The following is a 16744-nucleotide window of genomic DNA, read 5'->3' as shown; positions in this document are numbered from 1 at the left end:
ATATAAAAACATGGCTGTTGAGAAATGACATTTCTCCAACCCCCAAACAATCTTTAGGCATGTAACTCCGAAGTGGTGTTTTGGAAGAGTTCTGAACTGTGTAATTTTACGAAGCTACAGATACAGGGAAGTTAGAGATGTTTAATGTGAAAAATCTCACCCATGGTTTGAGCCAGAGAACAACGGCCTTTTTCTAGTACACCAGGTTATACACGTGCAGTGGTGAATTGACAGTACACTTTCCTTATACATGCAGTATTTACCTACACTAAAAGGACAGAATAAAAGGAAACATTCCAAGCAGTTTATAACCGTGTAAGTTCAGGAAAAAGTCCTGGCTGTAGCTTAGCCATGGAGGTTGCCACAACACAAAACACATCTTACTTGCCTTTGAGGGTAAAACTTCTGGCTAGTAACAATTGTTGTTCTATTGGTTCTTGGAGAAACAGAGCTGGAAGAAGCACTAGGCAATGAAACAGGGGCACCGGATCACCAGATTTCTGTCTCTTCCTTCTCTCCACACGTCAGTCCATTTGTTGGTATGTGCTGGTTTTAATACACCTGGAAATGAGCAGAGGTGGTGCCATCTTTCCAGCAACGCAGGGTTTCTACTGTGACAGAACGACAAAGAGGACAGGTCTTCTCCCTGTCGAACCAGAGGCAGAGGCATTCTTCACAAAACACATGCTGTGGAGACAAAAGGGCAACATCACGATGCAGGCAGGAGGTCCAGTCTTGTCACTAAGCATGCACACTCCACAGCACAGCCGTGGGACCAAGGAACCATTCAGGTTCACATGGACAGTGCAGCCAACTAGCAGTACTCAAGTGACATGAAAAATAAAGCCCAGCATTATTAGTACATCAGTTTGCCAAAGCTAATGAGATATTATTCTGTTTCTTAGTATATCAATAGAAAGAAACACTAAAAAAAGCCTCGAACATATGGGCTTATGAAGTAACTGAGAGCAGAAACAGGTTTTCTTTCTAACTTTTCTTTACCCTGTTTCAATCCTCAGATCCCTGGGTTATTTTACAAGTCAAACAACTTCCTTTCCTTCTCCTTCCCCTTATGGCATTTGTTTCTGCTCACATCACTCAGTCCCAGTCAGTAGCTTCCATAGTCCCAATTTCCCCTTCTCTGTAAGAGTCAGTTTTCACCCCTTATCTTTTTTCATTTCCGTCCTGAGCCACAACAGGATTCTCCCTCCAGCCTGCCCTGGGTTCGAAACAGACATGAGGCGGGATTGCTGCCCAGGACACAACCCCAACTAGACCCAGACTGGAAGAGCAGGAAGGGGGAAGGGATTTCTAGAAGCAATAAGAAGCTGAGACCTCCTCAACACATGTGGAGTCAGCAGAAATGTTACTCATCAAAATCTCAGCTCTGACAAGCACATGCAAAAATAGCTTCCCCTGGGGCTTACAGCTTGATAACATCTGCACAGATGTTCACAGGAATAGTACGAGGCATGCTTGATGCACAGGTGACCTACTTGCTTGAATTTGAACCTCCTCTTCCAAAGGATGAGAATGCTAGAGCTCTTCAAACAAGGGCTCTAAAGCTTTATTTTGACATCACAAGAGAGCAGGCGACTCCATCAAGGTTTTCCCGCGCACACCCAAACCTCACCCAGAGACGATCTGCAGGATGCAGAATTTCAACCCCGACAGGCGAGAGAAAACCTTGGGGAAGCACCAGCGACCTCACCACTAGGGAATGCCTTCAGCTGGCCTCTGACAGATGACCAAAACACGTCAGCGTGGTGCGTTCACAGGGTTTTAACAGCACCGGGTTAGGACTACAGCATTACTCAGAGCATGACATTCTTAAGCTCTAGGTTTTGCCAGTGTTTACCAAATGAGAACAATTCCCACGTACCGGCAGGGGTGACCAACTTCTTTAGGCAGAACTACTTGTACTCCTGGCCAGGTGTTCAGAGACCACAGTTACACGGTGCTGCACCAGTATTAATGCTCCCTATCAGGCTCATTCTGGATCTGTTCCCCTCTCAGAGCTCTCACTCATAATTCAGCTGGCCTATTGACTAGCCAGTCTCCCCAAGGGTCAGATAAAAACGTCTTGCATTCCAGAGCCAAGGTCTGGACTGCCAACTGGCAGCCCCTGGACTACAAGGCTGATCTTTTCCATCTCAACAGCTATAATCAGACCCTACAGAGTGGAGTTCGTATGGCTCAGCTCTCATGAATCACTGGCTATCTGGAAGAGGTTGATAAATATCCACTAGGGCCTAGACCAAGACCCAGCAAGAGATTTTAGAATTACCTAGGCCAACTGTGCCTAGAAATGCCAACAGGGGAACCTTGTGGGGGAACCTTGGGGTCTTACCTGGCACATAAGGATCAAAGGTTCCCTGAACTCTGCTTGGCAAATGGCACAGATGTCACCTGCCTCGCTGCACTGCTGGCTGGTGGCACGAACTCCATAGGTCTGTTAGGAAGAAGGGGAAAAAAAGCCATTGTCAAGAGGTTTGAAGATAACCTGGTTTGTGTCTGAGAAGACCCATAGATCATGTTTTTCACACACAGATTCCCTGCATGACCTGGGAAGGAAACCGGTGCTACTCCACTGTGTACGGGGAAGGGAGATTTAGGGATCAGCATGCAGAACAGAGGAAAACTGCAGTTGTGTGTTCTCTGTCTTGTTACCCCCTCGAGCTGACTCCATCTTTTAGTGTTTCCACTTATGGAGCAATGATAATGAAATTTAATGAGCTCAACAGGGAGCTGAAAGGATTAATTCAGCATCATTTGCAGAGGTGTTTAGATAGTGGGAGGTATTATTATTAGCAAGTTAGACAACAGAAGAAAGAATAACAGCAGCAGCACCCACAGGCTTCCCACTTTTCTTCTTAAATACTGGAAGGTAAATGTTGCTTCTCCTATTGTAACAGTAGTAGGGGAAATGGAAACATGCTGAGGAAAAATGACCAGCCCAAACCCCCAGAATAAGCAAGTCAAACTCTAACAGAACTATATGATGTTATGTTCCCTTCCTCTACAGTCTTTGGTTTTACCATTTTAAAGTACAAATCTCAGTGTTTTACTGCAACAGATCTGAACGTCAGTACTAAGCAATGTAGCATCTCTTTTAATGGCACTGCACATCAGGCACTACGTACATTTATTTAAAATCTTTCTCACACTCTGCAACTCAAAGTTTTGCCAGCTCATGAGGCTTTCATGTCAATGGATTAATCCACATTACACAGGGCTTCAATCAGACTAAGCAGGCCAGACTTGCAACAATCTCTTTACCACAGCTGGGACAGGGCAGATATCAGAAAAAGTTCCTAACACCTCTGACAAGAGACACCAGCTTATTGAGCCATGGGACAACAAGTTATTTTATTCTATGATCCTGAGACGCTGAACAATTTTCAACTCCATCATTCATTAGTAACATGGTTTCACCCAGGAAACTGCTCAGTGAAACCTATGACTACTTACCTGTGGGGTGCAAAGGACTTTCAGTGCCTTCCGGACACTTCCCACACGACCACAGATGTCAAAAGACTGCAATAAAGACATTAACTTTTAGACATTTTTCACAAAACATGTGTATGTGTGCATACAGTTCAGAAACTCGGGACACACGTGGCAGAGTGGATATTCAGTGGGAACAAAGATCCTCGATAACAACGGTGCCAAAAATATTTCATGGTGATTGTGAAATATGTAGTAAAGGTGAATCGATGGTGCTGCAAGGTAGCGGAAAAAAAAAAGCTCCGGTAACAATGGGTTGTAAATGAGGGACTTTACGGTACAAAAAGAGATTGTGAGGTAGTGGTAGGGTAAATTGCCCACCATCACTAGGTGGGAAAGGGCTAAAATGGAGCCGTTCCCACCCTGAGTCCCTGAGAAGCCCAGAAATAAGGCTAGAGGACATTGTGGTTATCCCGAGAGAGAGGGAAGGAGAGGCTACTTTTTTACATGGAAGAGGTAAGAAACTGCTTTCCACAGCCTCTGGGGAGAAGGAGGATTTTCAGGGCTGTGGGGCTCTGCCACACACTTTGATACTTCAGGGCCCAGATGATATTATGAGAGGAGTGGGAATTGCCTGTCCTGCTGCAGGGACAGATTTAGTGATTAAATACTACCAAGAGAAGAAAAGCCCGAGGAATGTGAAGCAGGACTGAGGCTGGCTTGCTCCCGTCTGCCTAAAGAGTGAGAAACTTTAAATGCCTGGAAGGGAACGAGCTGCCAGCACCTTGGTGCTTGCACACAGCCAAAGACGGCCAAGAGCAGGGACAGCACCAGGTCCTTCTCCTTCCCCCTCCCTGCGCTGCCCAGCAAACATGATGTAACTGCATCTGGAGAGCAGTGCTCCTCATTACAGACTAAAAGCAGTTCAGAGAAGGGCAGAAAATGAGCCTGCAGAAAACGATTTCTGAAAAGAGACTGAAATACATAAATATTTACAGCTTGGCGAAGCAATACCAAAGCGTGGGGAAAAGATGATAAACTTCCTACAAATATCTGGGGGCTCAGCAAGAGAGGAGACACGCAGCATCCTTAAGGTGAGGACAGAGTACTACTACTAAAAGGGAAAACAGCTTGGAAACCTAATCCAATTTGCCATCTTCCCTGTCTGCTGGCAGGATGCAGAGAGAAAGATACTATGAACTAGACAAGATATAAAGACTGGGCAAAGAACAGCCCTGCATTAGTTGGGAAAAGGGCCAGATGACATAACGGGACCTTTCCATTTCTAACCTGAGTGAGGAGCAGCCTGGAGGGCAGGCGAAGATGCGGTGCAGAACATGCAGAGTTGTAGTGGACTAGCAGTGCAGAGGCACCAAAATGCCTGGGGTTGGCTTTCTATTTTTTTTTTTTCCTAGCGTGATTAAGTGGGCTCACTGCAGGGAATGCCAATGAGATCATCGTGCAATAGACGTGGAATCAAATGAAGGCACCAATAATGCTTCCAGTCAGCATGTAAAAGGCTCCCAGGGTCCTTCCAGTAATGCTTCCAGTCAGCAACTAGCACTTGAGGCTGCCGACTGCTACAGACTTTTTATCTTCTAACACAGACAGGGATCAGCTCTCTCCCACAGTACAGTTCTCAGCTTTTTCTGGTTGCTTTGCTTATAACAGGACTTTTAACACCTTTCCCCTGGTTCTGATGTCTCCAATTCTCCCAGCCCATTTCCCCCCTTCAACTTTATTTCTCCTGGAGTTTTCCGTACCCCAAAAAAATGCATGTTTCACTAGTTCCTTTAACATCCCTTTATCTCCCGATGCATTGAAGACTATGTTGCACCAGTTATCTTTCTAGCAACAGGACTGCAACAGCTGGGTTCAGTGCTTGCTCTCTTGTCAGGGGAAGAGCTACTGTAGAATTAATTGCCATCACACCCCTTCGAACTAGGCTGAAGAGCGTGTGTCCGAGGTAGGGTTCAACTCACAGCCTGAAGAAAGCAAACACCTACTGTTATACCACTCAGTCATTTTCTCCCCCTCAATACCACTCCTACCCTCAGTCAAACGCTTCTGTTCAGGACAGGGAAATATAAGACCTGGATGCCCCTACTTACGAACATCTGGGATTTCTTTGCCGAAATCAGAGGTTCATGTCAGAGACACCAAGACAGCTCCCACTAGCTGCACTATACGCAATCTTCGGAAAGCCAAGTCTGCTCTTTGTGTGGGGAGAGGGGACGCAGCCCTAGCTAAGCCCTGGATGCTTGCCAGAAGCACAGAAGGTCTGAGTGCCAAATTGGCTTCTGTGGTTTTTCTAATGTGGTTTGTGGCTTTGCTAATGTGGACTCCTTTGGGTATATTTTCAGTGTCTCAGGCAAGGAATTAGACCTGCAGCTCTGGTGATAGTAGATGGGGTGCACATACCTAGTGTTTCATGACCTGCATTGGAAGAGTGAACTCCCATTACTCCTACTTTTCTCTCTCACTTCCAAGCAAAGTCTCCAACAGGGACAGGTCTAACCCTAACCCATACACAGCTGTGGTACCAAGTTATTGCTAAGCACCAACATAAGACAGTAATATTCCTAGACAATAGAGAAAGCACCAAATCAATCCATACAGGACTGCTTGTACCTATGCATAAGGGTCCTGAGTGCATTCACCTGGGCTCTCCACCCCACACACCCTGCCCATGGGCTCAGGAGCTCCATTTAAGCTCAGCTCTGTAGCTTCAGTTTCTCTTTAAGCTGTGCTGTAGAAATGTTAGTTTCCAGTTCAGCTGTAAGTGTACTTACCTACAGATCCTAATTATCTTGGCTTACCAACCCATGGAGTAACTTCCAACCTTGACCCTGGGCCTGTCTCATTACTATGGCTACACCCAGCAATCACGGGACTATGTCTGACCCTGGTTGCCTTCCTCTGATCCTGACCTGCGGATTAACTTCCTGCTGTTATCTTGTACCTGCTTTATCACAATGTATGTACAAGAAGATTTGGACTCCTCAGCCCTGGCTGGTGAGGCTCTTCGCCTCCCACCTGTGTTCTCCTCAGCTTTCTTCCTCCCAGGGAGCAGCTGGTCCCCCCCGCTCCTTGACATTGCGGTGATTTCTCCAGATGCAACAGACAGCATGTAGAACTGCAGGTAAGCATCCCTTCTGCAGGTGTTCCTTCCTTTTCACAAGAAGGGATGCCAGAAAGATCACCTGAAGTCTGCCCTTGACTTGTGATCTGCCTGCCTGACACCCACAAGGCCAGAAGGGCATGCAAGGGTGGGATTACTGTTCTCCAGAAGAGATTCAGACAATAACACTTTTGAAAGGGGCAAAAATCCTCTCCCGTAGCTCAGAACAGGAAGCGTGTAGCTAAGAGTAAGGATGAGTGTGTGGGGAACCACACTAGTTTCATATGTCTGTTATTCTGGCAGTATTTGCTCTGTTTCTGGTTTGACTTGGATGCAATGGGTCTGTGACCATCTTGCTTCCCATGACCTCCTCTACTTATCTCTATAAAAGCTCTAAATTCCTCTACAGCAGGGTTTATATGCCCCATTTCTGTACATATACACACATATCTCAGGTAAGAACTATAGTTTGACTTTACATGGTTCACTAACCCATTAGCCTCTTGGAGCTGTTTTCAGCTGCGGTATTTTCTCTCAGTTCTTCAGTCCCCCCAGTCCCTTTCTCCTAGGGTGAGACAAGCACCAGAGGTGCAGCAAGCTAGACTCACTTGGCCTTTTTCAGAGCTTTCTCAGAGGAATGGATAACAGATCTACCTTTTGCTTCAGCTACTGCTCTGCCTAGGGCAGGAATATTAGTTTCCCGTTCAGCCATAGCCAAACAAAAGATAGCAACCCCAGGCAGAGTTGAATACACAAAATTAGAAATACAGCTGTTTCTAGAGCTCACCTTTGTGACTTGTCTAAGTCAGTCACACCTATTCATTTACAATTTTACAGGCAGACTCTGTGTTTTTTTTAAACTCCTCGCTTTTAAGCAAATGTCAATGGCATTTGTCACTGAGATCCTGGACTTGTCTCAGCCACACCAGGACCTAGACTGGGGCCAGAACTACCTGTTTTATCTAGGCAGGACTTGGAAGTCTCTTACTCTGCCTGCTGCACTCTGTACCGTGAATGACAGAGTACCTATTCTGCCTCAAAAGACAGAGACTTAAAAACATATAACTGTTGCAACCCTCCTTTTAGGGCTGAATCTAGAAGTCTGGAGATAGCTAACCTCTCTTCTGATACTGGTCCCCCAAGGCTCCACTCCCGTTCTCTTCTAGCCTTTATAGAAAGGGATTAGAAAGCAGCAATGACTTCATCAGCCTGATGCAACACTGCATGAGCAATCACACATCTTTCTCTAGCTCACCAATGCCCACATAGTGGTAAAGCAAAATATTTTGACAACTGAAGCACAGGGTGTCCTCAGCTGCTGCAGCTTTCCTTCCTAAGTAGTGATGGCAACAATTTAAAGGTGTATTTATTCCCCTCAGCTGTGCTTCTTGCTCTGCTCTTGCTATAGATATTAATTGAGGTGGTACTCACCTTGCAGAGGCTATACAGGATGATCAGAATCCCTCCTAGGAAGTAGCTGCTGGATGGGTCATCTCCCATGATGTATTTATACCACAACTGGATGGGGACAAGGGATCGGAACAACTGACTCAGCTCTTCAATAACCAAATAAAACTTTCCCTTTAAAAAAAGTGATATATGGTTACTATCAGGAAATCAAAAGAGCATTTAACAGGTGCAGGGCTTGAAGTTTATAAGACTTGTGTTCACTGTCTACCTATGCACTCTGTTAAATGGTGCAAAGACCGGTGTATTCATTAAGATGCATTTTTCTCTGCAGCCATCTAACCCAGTACCTGGAAAGGATAACCTGTATCATTATTTCTTAGTGTTCCTCTTGTTCTTTGCCTTATCCAGCTATTGTTTTAAACTTCTGAGTCACAAACTTTTAAAGCAGGTTATGGATATATACCTCTTAGCATATCTGTACAGTGCTACAGCACGTTAGCAGTAGAGGTTAAGGTTTACAGGGATTAATATGCAGATACTACAAATAATGAGAAAGGGAATGCAAAAGAGGTCTTTTACATGCTATACACCTTCTGAAGGTACAGGGATTTAAACGTAAGATGACACTGGTATTCCTGACAACATTGTAGATCACCCAAAAAATCAAATTAATTACCTATTTCCCAACGTCCTTCCCCTTCTACTCTGGTGTTGGAGTGTTTACAGTACACAGATAAGGCTGGCTCTGAAAAACCATCAGGGCATTTTAAACTCAAAGACGCCAAACCTTCCCAAGGACCTTACGGAAGAAAAGTGTTTGTGTGAAGCACGCTGGTGGGAATGTTTCCTGCAAAAGACTCAAAGATGTGATCACATCCTTTGCAAATCTCTGCCAAAACTGTTCTTGCCATTCTGGTGTTCACTCCAATTAGAAAGCTTGCCTTCCTTGAAGGCCACCTGCAAGGTAATAAAATCCCTCCTGGCTTACCACAACCATGGGGTACAACTGAAATTTTCCTACAACACAATCTCTATCTTAAAGCACCTAAACTAGGATCGACAAACTGGCTAAATAAGGCTATCAAATTAGATAGGTCAAATATCAAAATATCAAATTAGGGTCAAGGAGGGTATTTGTTCTGCCCCACATGGTTTACAAGGAGAACAGTGACAGTGGAGTAGGTCAGGGCAAGCTGTGAGTCAGAACTATGCTTAAACTGTACTGATATTATCCAGACTGAATTTTTTTTTGGTATGTCAAAATTCTTTTATTTGATAAGATCAGGGAGAAGGGGAAATTCCCCTGGAATTTTGCTGTGTTGTCCTAGTTAGCTTTGTCATCAGTGATGTCATCACAGGTCAGTTGTTAATTGGTGAGATTTGGAGAGGGGATTAAGTCCTCTGCGGTCCGCGAGGCTAGCGGCAGCCAGCGCCCTTCCCCTGGGTCTCAGAGATGAGATCACTCGGCAGGCCATCCTGCCGTACCGAACAAATCGAATCCTTCAGAGAGCTCTGGCATTCTCATGATCTCATATCCCCCCCGGGACAAGGAGTGAGGTCACACCAGCAGTTGCTAACGGACCTGGGCTGCTTTCTTCTTCTCCCCCCCCAGTCCCCTCCTCCTTGCTAATCCCAGGTGGCATCACATAGCAAAAATGTAACAGCACCAATCTGGGGTCCTAAATGCAAGCAATTTATTAAATTAGCACAGAGGGCTCTATCCAGCCTCGTGCTTCAATACAATCATCGTTTATTTCTGGAGCCCTTGTGACAGAGGGTCGCAGTCTGCTAATGACTACGCTGTCACTTCCTTCCCTTCACACAGGCAGCTCTCCACCTCCCCCTCCTCAGCCAGCTCTGATGAAAGCTACCAGCAAGCTAGAGGCAGCAAGCTGCTTGCTTTCTGACTCCTTCCTCCCAACAGGCTCTCACTCAGCTTTTACTTAGCCTCGCTTCCCTAGCAGGCTGGGCTAGGACAGGTCACTGCTTACTCTCTCATTGCATCAGACGGAAGTTCTGGATCCAGCACGCGGGGCGTCTGCGAGCTCCTTCCTCTGAAGCCTGAAATCAGGGCAAAGCTGAAACTCTTCTAACTCAAAGCACTGAAACACTGGAGCCCACAGCACAGTGTAAGGAAAGGGGCGTCACAGGCTGCAGAAGTGGAAGAGTGGGGGCTCTAAAATGAGCGTGCAGGAAGTAACAAATTTCAATTCTTTTTAGCCACAAAATTTCCCCACCCTTATGAAGCTTTCCGAATTCCTTTCTGTTATGACGCGAACCTTGTTTTCATTGGTAACTGCAAGGTACTGGGATTTCTTAGCAGCTAGACACTTAACGCCCTCACAGGAGTGCAGCTAAACCTTTCAGTTGAGGCATCCTTCCATCCAGTCTATTACCACCACCCACTTGACCATTTAGGAGAGGTCTTTTGATAACCTCAGAGTGATTACAGCCAGGAGGAAGGAAGCAATACAAGGACAGCTGAGCAGCATTTAAAAGAGAACTACAGCTCCAGTAAATGCTTACAAAATAAGGCCTGTCAGGCATGTCAGTGCAACACCAGCCCTTTTTTAAGCTAGGAAAAGCGCCTAGAAAATCAGAAGTAATTCTGCAAAGGGCTGTGCCAGGAATAAATGGGGTCTGCTGAGCCAGAAGCTTAGAAAACAAGGTTGTAACCTACAATTTCATCAGCAGAATTTAGCTTTCCAACAGCAGTAACTCACTGCTAGCAGCACCCATCATTTGTAAATGCACCCAATACTCCTTTCTGTCTTCTGTTTTCCAGCTTTACTATATCTTGGCTATTTGGACTGAAGTTTTTCAAGCTAAATACTTGTTTTAACCTGCATTTTGTCTGAGAACTTCAACCTAAAGCATTTCAGCTAGTTCTCATCCACATTAGGAAGAACTGTTATATTAAGCATGACTACAATTATTTCTCCTGTGCACCTCTGATTTGGAACAACTTGAGATAAGGCAAGGGCTGCTTCTGTTAGGTGACTTTTCCTATTTCATGAAAATCTATGCAAACCTAGGCACTCTACGGAGTGTGAGGCATGTCTGAATTGTGCAGGACCCAGTCCATGAGCAAGCATATCATCACGCTGGACTACAGACTAAACAGGGTATTAACTGAAATTATAGTTCTCCATTGGGTAGAGTCAGATACCAGAACAAGCCTTGGCTTTGGTCTCATTAAGCCCTTGCAACAGGTTGGAATTAAGCCTGACTAAAATGAAAGTACACTGCTGAACCTCTGTAGGGTCAGTTACTGCAAAAGCTGTCAGCCTACTGCTGTCAAACACTTCATTAGCACAAGCAGCGAAGGACTGTGCTGTGGATCTAATTATTACCAATGCTGCTGATGAGCCATGTGATGCCACATGGTGAGATTTGTGTTTTTTTCCAGAATGCTTTGTTTAAAAACTAAGTCAGTGACTTGTGTAACCCTCCCTTTTCCTCTACCTCAATCATATTAAAAGACAATTTCTATACTTTAAATCTAGCACTTATTTTGGAAGAGCAGAATTCAGGATTTTCATACAATCTCAATCTTCCTTCTGTAGACGCAGTGTTACATAGTCTTTAACAATGTGACCACTGTTTTCACAGAAGGTAAGTGGTACTCATTAAGCATGTGACTTTACTGTTTTGTTATACACTCATTAGATGATGGCAAATCTGCATCTTATCACTTCATGCTATTCAAGCTCTGAGTATAAAATTACTAAAGTTCCCCGAGTCTTTTTTTATGACATTACCACTATAGTATAAGACTTTCAAAAACTTTTTTTTGCATTGTTGGCTGACATAAGGGACAGCTATCATCTGCATTTTCTAAATGAAAACTTGAGATACAGGAAGGGTAAGGTTAAGGTAAGGTTGGTTTTGGTGTTCAACCTGAGATGTCTGGGATTAGAGTTTTTAATATATCCAATTTTATAGATCACATTACCTTTAAAACCACTGACTTCAGTTTGCAGCTGTACATGGCTTTCCTACAATCACACAGGAATTATTTGGCAAAGAAAAAGATGGAATTTAATTCTCCATTGTAGCATTCAACTTTAACCTATAGGGTGTTTTTCTTCTTCCAATGGTCTCTTTGTTCTCTACGTGCTTTCCAGTTTCTACACCAGCTTCTTTCAATATACCACCTTGCTTCATCTGTGGGGCACAGTACACCATGTTTGGTGATGGATGAAGAGGTCTTACAGAAAAATAACATGAAATCACATAATTAAAAAATGAATTGCAACATATGCAACACCAAAGGGGGGCAAATTACAGCTGCAGAAGCAATGCTAATTTCCACAAAGCCTGAGTATTGATGTTGTAGTCTTATTTGACATAAGGCTTTGTGTAAGCGTCTATGTGCCTCACAGAAGGAAATGGAGAATGGCACGCTAAGGTTTTACACGGCAGAATTAAAATGGGATGTAAGAAGTGAGAGAAGTTGCAATGAGGCAACTGTAAGTTGTGATTAGCACTCAAGGGAAGTTCCAAGTCTCACTTGTTCTGCTGCCAGCAGCATTAGGACATATACTGAAACAGGAAGATGCTAGAAAAACTGAGACCTGCTGGCAATTTGGATCAGAGGAGAGCAGGCTCTGCTGAGATTTCAGGTCATACTGCCAATATCAGAACGCGTTGGGTAGGAGCAATAAACAGCACTGTGGCACAGAGGGTGCTGGTGAAAATCATCGAACCATGGAATAGATGGGGTTGCAAGGGACCTTAAAGTCCATCCAGTTCTGTCCTCTCCTGCCAAGGGCAGGGATGTCACCCATTAGGTCAGGTTGCCCAAAGCCTCTTCCAGTCTGGCCTTGAACACTTCCAGAGATGGGGCATCCACAGCTTCTCTGGACAGCCTGTTCCAGTGCCTCACCACCCTCATAGGAAAGAGTTTCTTCCTTATATCTCATTTAAATCTACCCTGTTTCAGTTTAAAGCCATTACTCCTTGTCCTGTCTCTATACCCCCGACAAAGAGTCCCTCCCCAGCTTTCCTGTAGCCCCCTTTAGGCACTGCAAGGCCTCTGTAAGGTCTCCCCGGAGCCTTCTCTTCTGCAGGCTGAACAACCCCAACTCCCTCAGCCTGTCTTCGTAGGAGAGCTGCTCCAGCCCTTTGATCATCCTCATGACCTCCTCTGCACTCTCCAACAGGTCCCTGTCCTTCTTATGGTGGGGGCCCCAGAGCTGAACGCAGGGCTCCAGGTGGGGTCTCACGAGAGCAGAGCAGAGGGGGAGAATCACCTCCCTCACCCTGCTGGCCATGCTGCTTTTGGTCCAGCCCAGGATATGGTTGGCTTTCTGGGCTGCAAGTGCGCATAGCCGACTCATGTGGAGCTTCTCGTCAACCAACACCCACAGGTCCTTCTCCTCTGGGCTGCTCTCAATCCATTCTCTGCCCAGCCTGGATTTGTGCTTGGGATTGCGCCGGCCCAGATGTGGGACCTTGCACTTGGCCCTGTTGAAACCTCCTGAGGTTCATAGGTTCATAGGCCCACCTCTCAGGCCTGTCCAGGTCCCTCTGGATGGCATCCCTTCCCTCCAGCGTGTTGTCTGCAAACTGAGAAGGAATTTCAAGGTGGGACTAGAGGGACTGTGAGATTTTATAGTTAGTGCAGTGCTTCTGAAAGTCATACCTTAGATCGCTTAAACTGGAAAGTTAAAATTTGAAGGCAGTTAAGAGCAGTGTTTCTTCTAAAAAAAATTAGTAGCTATGAATTTCAAAGCCTGGTAGGGAGAGGGATGGGAGAGAGTCCCAGTTCCTCAGAACTTAGTTGCATGCTTTAGTTAGTTCTTTAATCCCTTCCTTTCATCTCTGGGATGCCACACCTGCTGTAGGCTGCAAGAGGGAAAAGCCTTTACAGAACCCTCACACAGTTCCTATGGTCTAGAGGATCAAGGCTCAGATTATTCTACAAGAAGAGTGAATCATTTCTGAGTTTCCCCCCAAAGAGCATCCAAGATCATCAAGGAGAGGAGAACAAGAGGATAGGCCTATCTATTGTCACCTATCTAGAAACACCAATTTACCTACACTGTTGGAGAAGATTAGGATTAATTAATAAATCTTACTGACATTTTTTGTAACACATCATTTATGTACCAATTCCCAGTGCTTGTGTGACTTGTTTTAATGCTTCTGTACTTTTCATTAGCAGCATCTAGAGGACTCGAATATTCCAAGTGACTTTTTTTTCCCCCTCAGGATGAAAAAACATACTAACCACCTTCTTGTTAAATGACTGATACATATCCTGTGCTATGATGAAAGAGGGGCTGCCAGGACATTAGAAGGCTGTTGCCATCACCACTGCAACCAACTCAAACCCCTTCTGGCATCTTCTCTCTTAATGTAAGCCTTCTGGAAGAGGCTGAAGTCTACAGGAATTGCAAGCTGCTCCAGCTTGCCTTCCTTCCCCATGAGCCATCAGGATGGACCTGTTCTATGTGATGGTATGTTCTACATGAATGCTGTGTGCAAGACGAGCTGGTTGCTCAAGGAACATAAAACCTCTGCACATGCAAGCTGTTTGTACAACTTACTGTGTGATGAAGGATGGGTCATTCTGACCAGTAAGAGAGGCAGGGTCCCATCATTTTGAACCGTGGTATCCTGTGATGCTGAGCTCTGACAGAAGATGGAGGCAGGCTGCAGAAAAGTCCTAATCGCTGTAAGGTAAGTGCTCATTCTCCTTACAGTAACTGTCTGTGCACTGAGAAAGAAACATGATAACTGAAGTAACTCGTGCTCATGCTCCGTTCTAATGTGGAAGAGCACTGGGGCTACTTAGAATTAAGCCTTACTAGCTTCAGACTCAGAATGAAGTTACTACAGATCAGCTGCATGGTTATATATTGCTTTAAGATTCTTTAAGATTTGCTTCAGTTGAATGATCGTATTCCCTTGTTCAGAAGATATTCTGCTATTTCTTTCACGTCCAAAATGAAGCTTCAGAAGGAATATGGAAAGCTTAATGTGCCAGTTTCCATGGTAGAGCTGTAAGCATTCCATACTAGGAAACATGGGGTGCACCTTAAAAGGGCATTTAGTCCTAAGTCCAAGTGCAAAACCATGTAAAGAATGTCTGTCACATACAAACCAGGTATTCCCCAACTGGATTTGCTGAGACAGTACTCAAAAAAAAAAAAAAATAACAAGCAACCAACAAATAAGAGAACAAGCAACTATTTCCATAGATGCAGTGAGCAGTCAATGGTGCTAGTTTGTACACTTGCCACTGATGCAACTTGAACAGCATACAGAAAAAAAGTCATGAGTAATGCCAGTATCACCGCAGACTTCAAAAAAACTTATTTGCAATGTCTAGATCCAGCTTTTCAAGTATTTATTCAAATAGTAACTTTGTGCTACATTTTCAACAAATATTTTCCTTACGAAGTTTTCAACTTTCTGGAAACGGAGCTCTGGGATTCCCTGGTGGTGTTGTAACTTGGCTGCACACCTGTACTGAACATGCAAAGAAAATTCTTACTCAGGGCTTTTTTTATGCACCAACCATTAGGACTATTGCAAACGAGTGTCCTTGGTATGTGCCTTTCTCTCCTGTATATCCAAGGTTCTTACATAGTTCTTTTGTTTTGGTTTTCCTTCTCTACCCCCTCCCCCATATTTCACTCCATTCCTCAGGATATCAGCTTAGATTACTGACAGCAGCATGAGGAGGGGATGAGAGACTCAGAGGCACCTGGGATTTCCTAAACGGAAATCTTTGGCAAATGTCTTTTTATTATTTATTTCCTTATTTTTAATTCCACCCCTCTCAAGCTGTCATTTCTTAGCAGTGAAAATGAAAAGCTGCCATTTATGTGTGCACAACAATGGAGGCCTCTGCAGGCCACATGGCTCCTGCAGTTTAATTTACTTTAATTCATTTTATACTGAACCAAATGATCTTATTTGCTGTTTTTGATGGAGAGCCTTCAACATGCAGGGTGGGAGCCAAGCCCCTCTCCCAAAGAAATTATGAGCCCAGCTGCTATTAAAACTTGTACCCAGCTTTGAAGGGTATGCTGCAGCTCGTGGGGGAGGAAGGGACATCTTTAGCCACAGGTATGCTCCTTCTCCCACAGACCCCCTCTGACTGCAGAAGTACAAGATCAGATTGATTTGGGTTACCTTACTTTTTCTGCTGCTTTTCTCCCCCCTGTTCAAGCCACTCTTTCCCTGCCTTCCAACCTGATTGCAGTCTCAGATTCTCTTGGCACCTCTGTTTTTCCAGGCTAGTTTAGAACCTGGGAAAGTCTGGGATTTTTTTTTTTAATTTCCAATCTTCCCTCATTCTTTGGCTGGGTTGCCTGCAAAGATAGTCCATTTCTGAGATATTCAAGCTTGGAGAACTCTGGGAAGACACAGCAGTCTTCATGCTTCACATTCCAGCACCGAGTATAATTTTGGTTCCTGTCAACCAGTTTTGGGCCCAAAATGATGTGTACTGCTGTCTATTCAGACTGAAAAGGCAAATCAAAGAGATTCTGCCTTTTAATGTTAGCTTGCTTTTTTCTCAGTCATAGCATCAGATCATGCTTTAGTAAACCTCACTTCCATTGCTGATGGGAAGCCTCTTTGCTTTTTCCGTTTAAATCTGTACTGGATCCACGGTGGTTCTTGATGTGAGGGGGCCATACTACGAGTACACGACCCAGGTGCTTTAGACTGGGAGAACTGAGTGTGCTAGCCTGTATTTTTCATATGTTCACTGTCAAAATGAAAAAATGCATCTGAGCTAAGTGGAGT

General features: G+C 44.7%; 1 protein-coding gene across 4 annotated transcripts in view; it reads right to left on the bottom strand.

Moving 5' to 3' along the window:
* Positions 1–121: 121 nt before the first annotated feature.
* RNFT2 (ring finger protein, transmembrane 2) overlaps positions 122–16744 on the bottom strand; it is a 31193-nt gene continuing 14570 nt past the window's right edge. For 3 of the 4 annotated variants that reach the window (XM_080559599.1, XM_080559600.1, XM_080559601.1), the window contains exons 8-11: positions 8000–8149; positions 3472–3537; positions 2351–2452; positions 122–687 (exon numbers count right to left, since the gene is read on the bottom strand). In XM_080559599.1, the coding sequence (XP_080415725.1) occupies positions 553–687; positions 2351–2452; positions 3472–3537; positions 8000–8149 (453 nt within the window). In that variant the 3' untranslated portion in view covers positions 122–552. The remainder of the gene's footprint in view (positions 688–2350; positions 2453–3471; positions 3538–7999; positions 8150–16744) is intronic. The other variant, XM_080559602.1, reaches the window with a different exon arrangement.

Source organism: Anser brachyrhynchus, assembly GCF_964034855.1.
Source record: "Anser brachyrhynchus genome assembly, chromosome: 17".
Classification (NCBI taxonomy): domain Eukaryota; kingdom Metazoa; phylum Chordata; class Aves; order Anseriformes; family Anatidae; genus Anser; species Anser brachyrhynchus.
The sequence above is the reverse complement of the archived record's forward strand: the minus strand, read 5'-3'. Positions and strand labels throughout refer to the sequence as shown.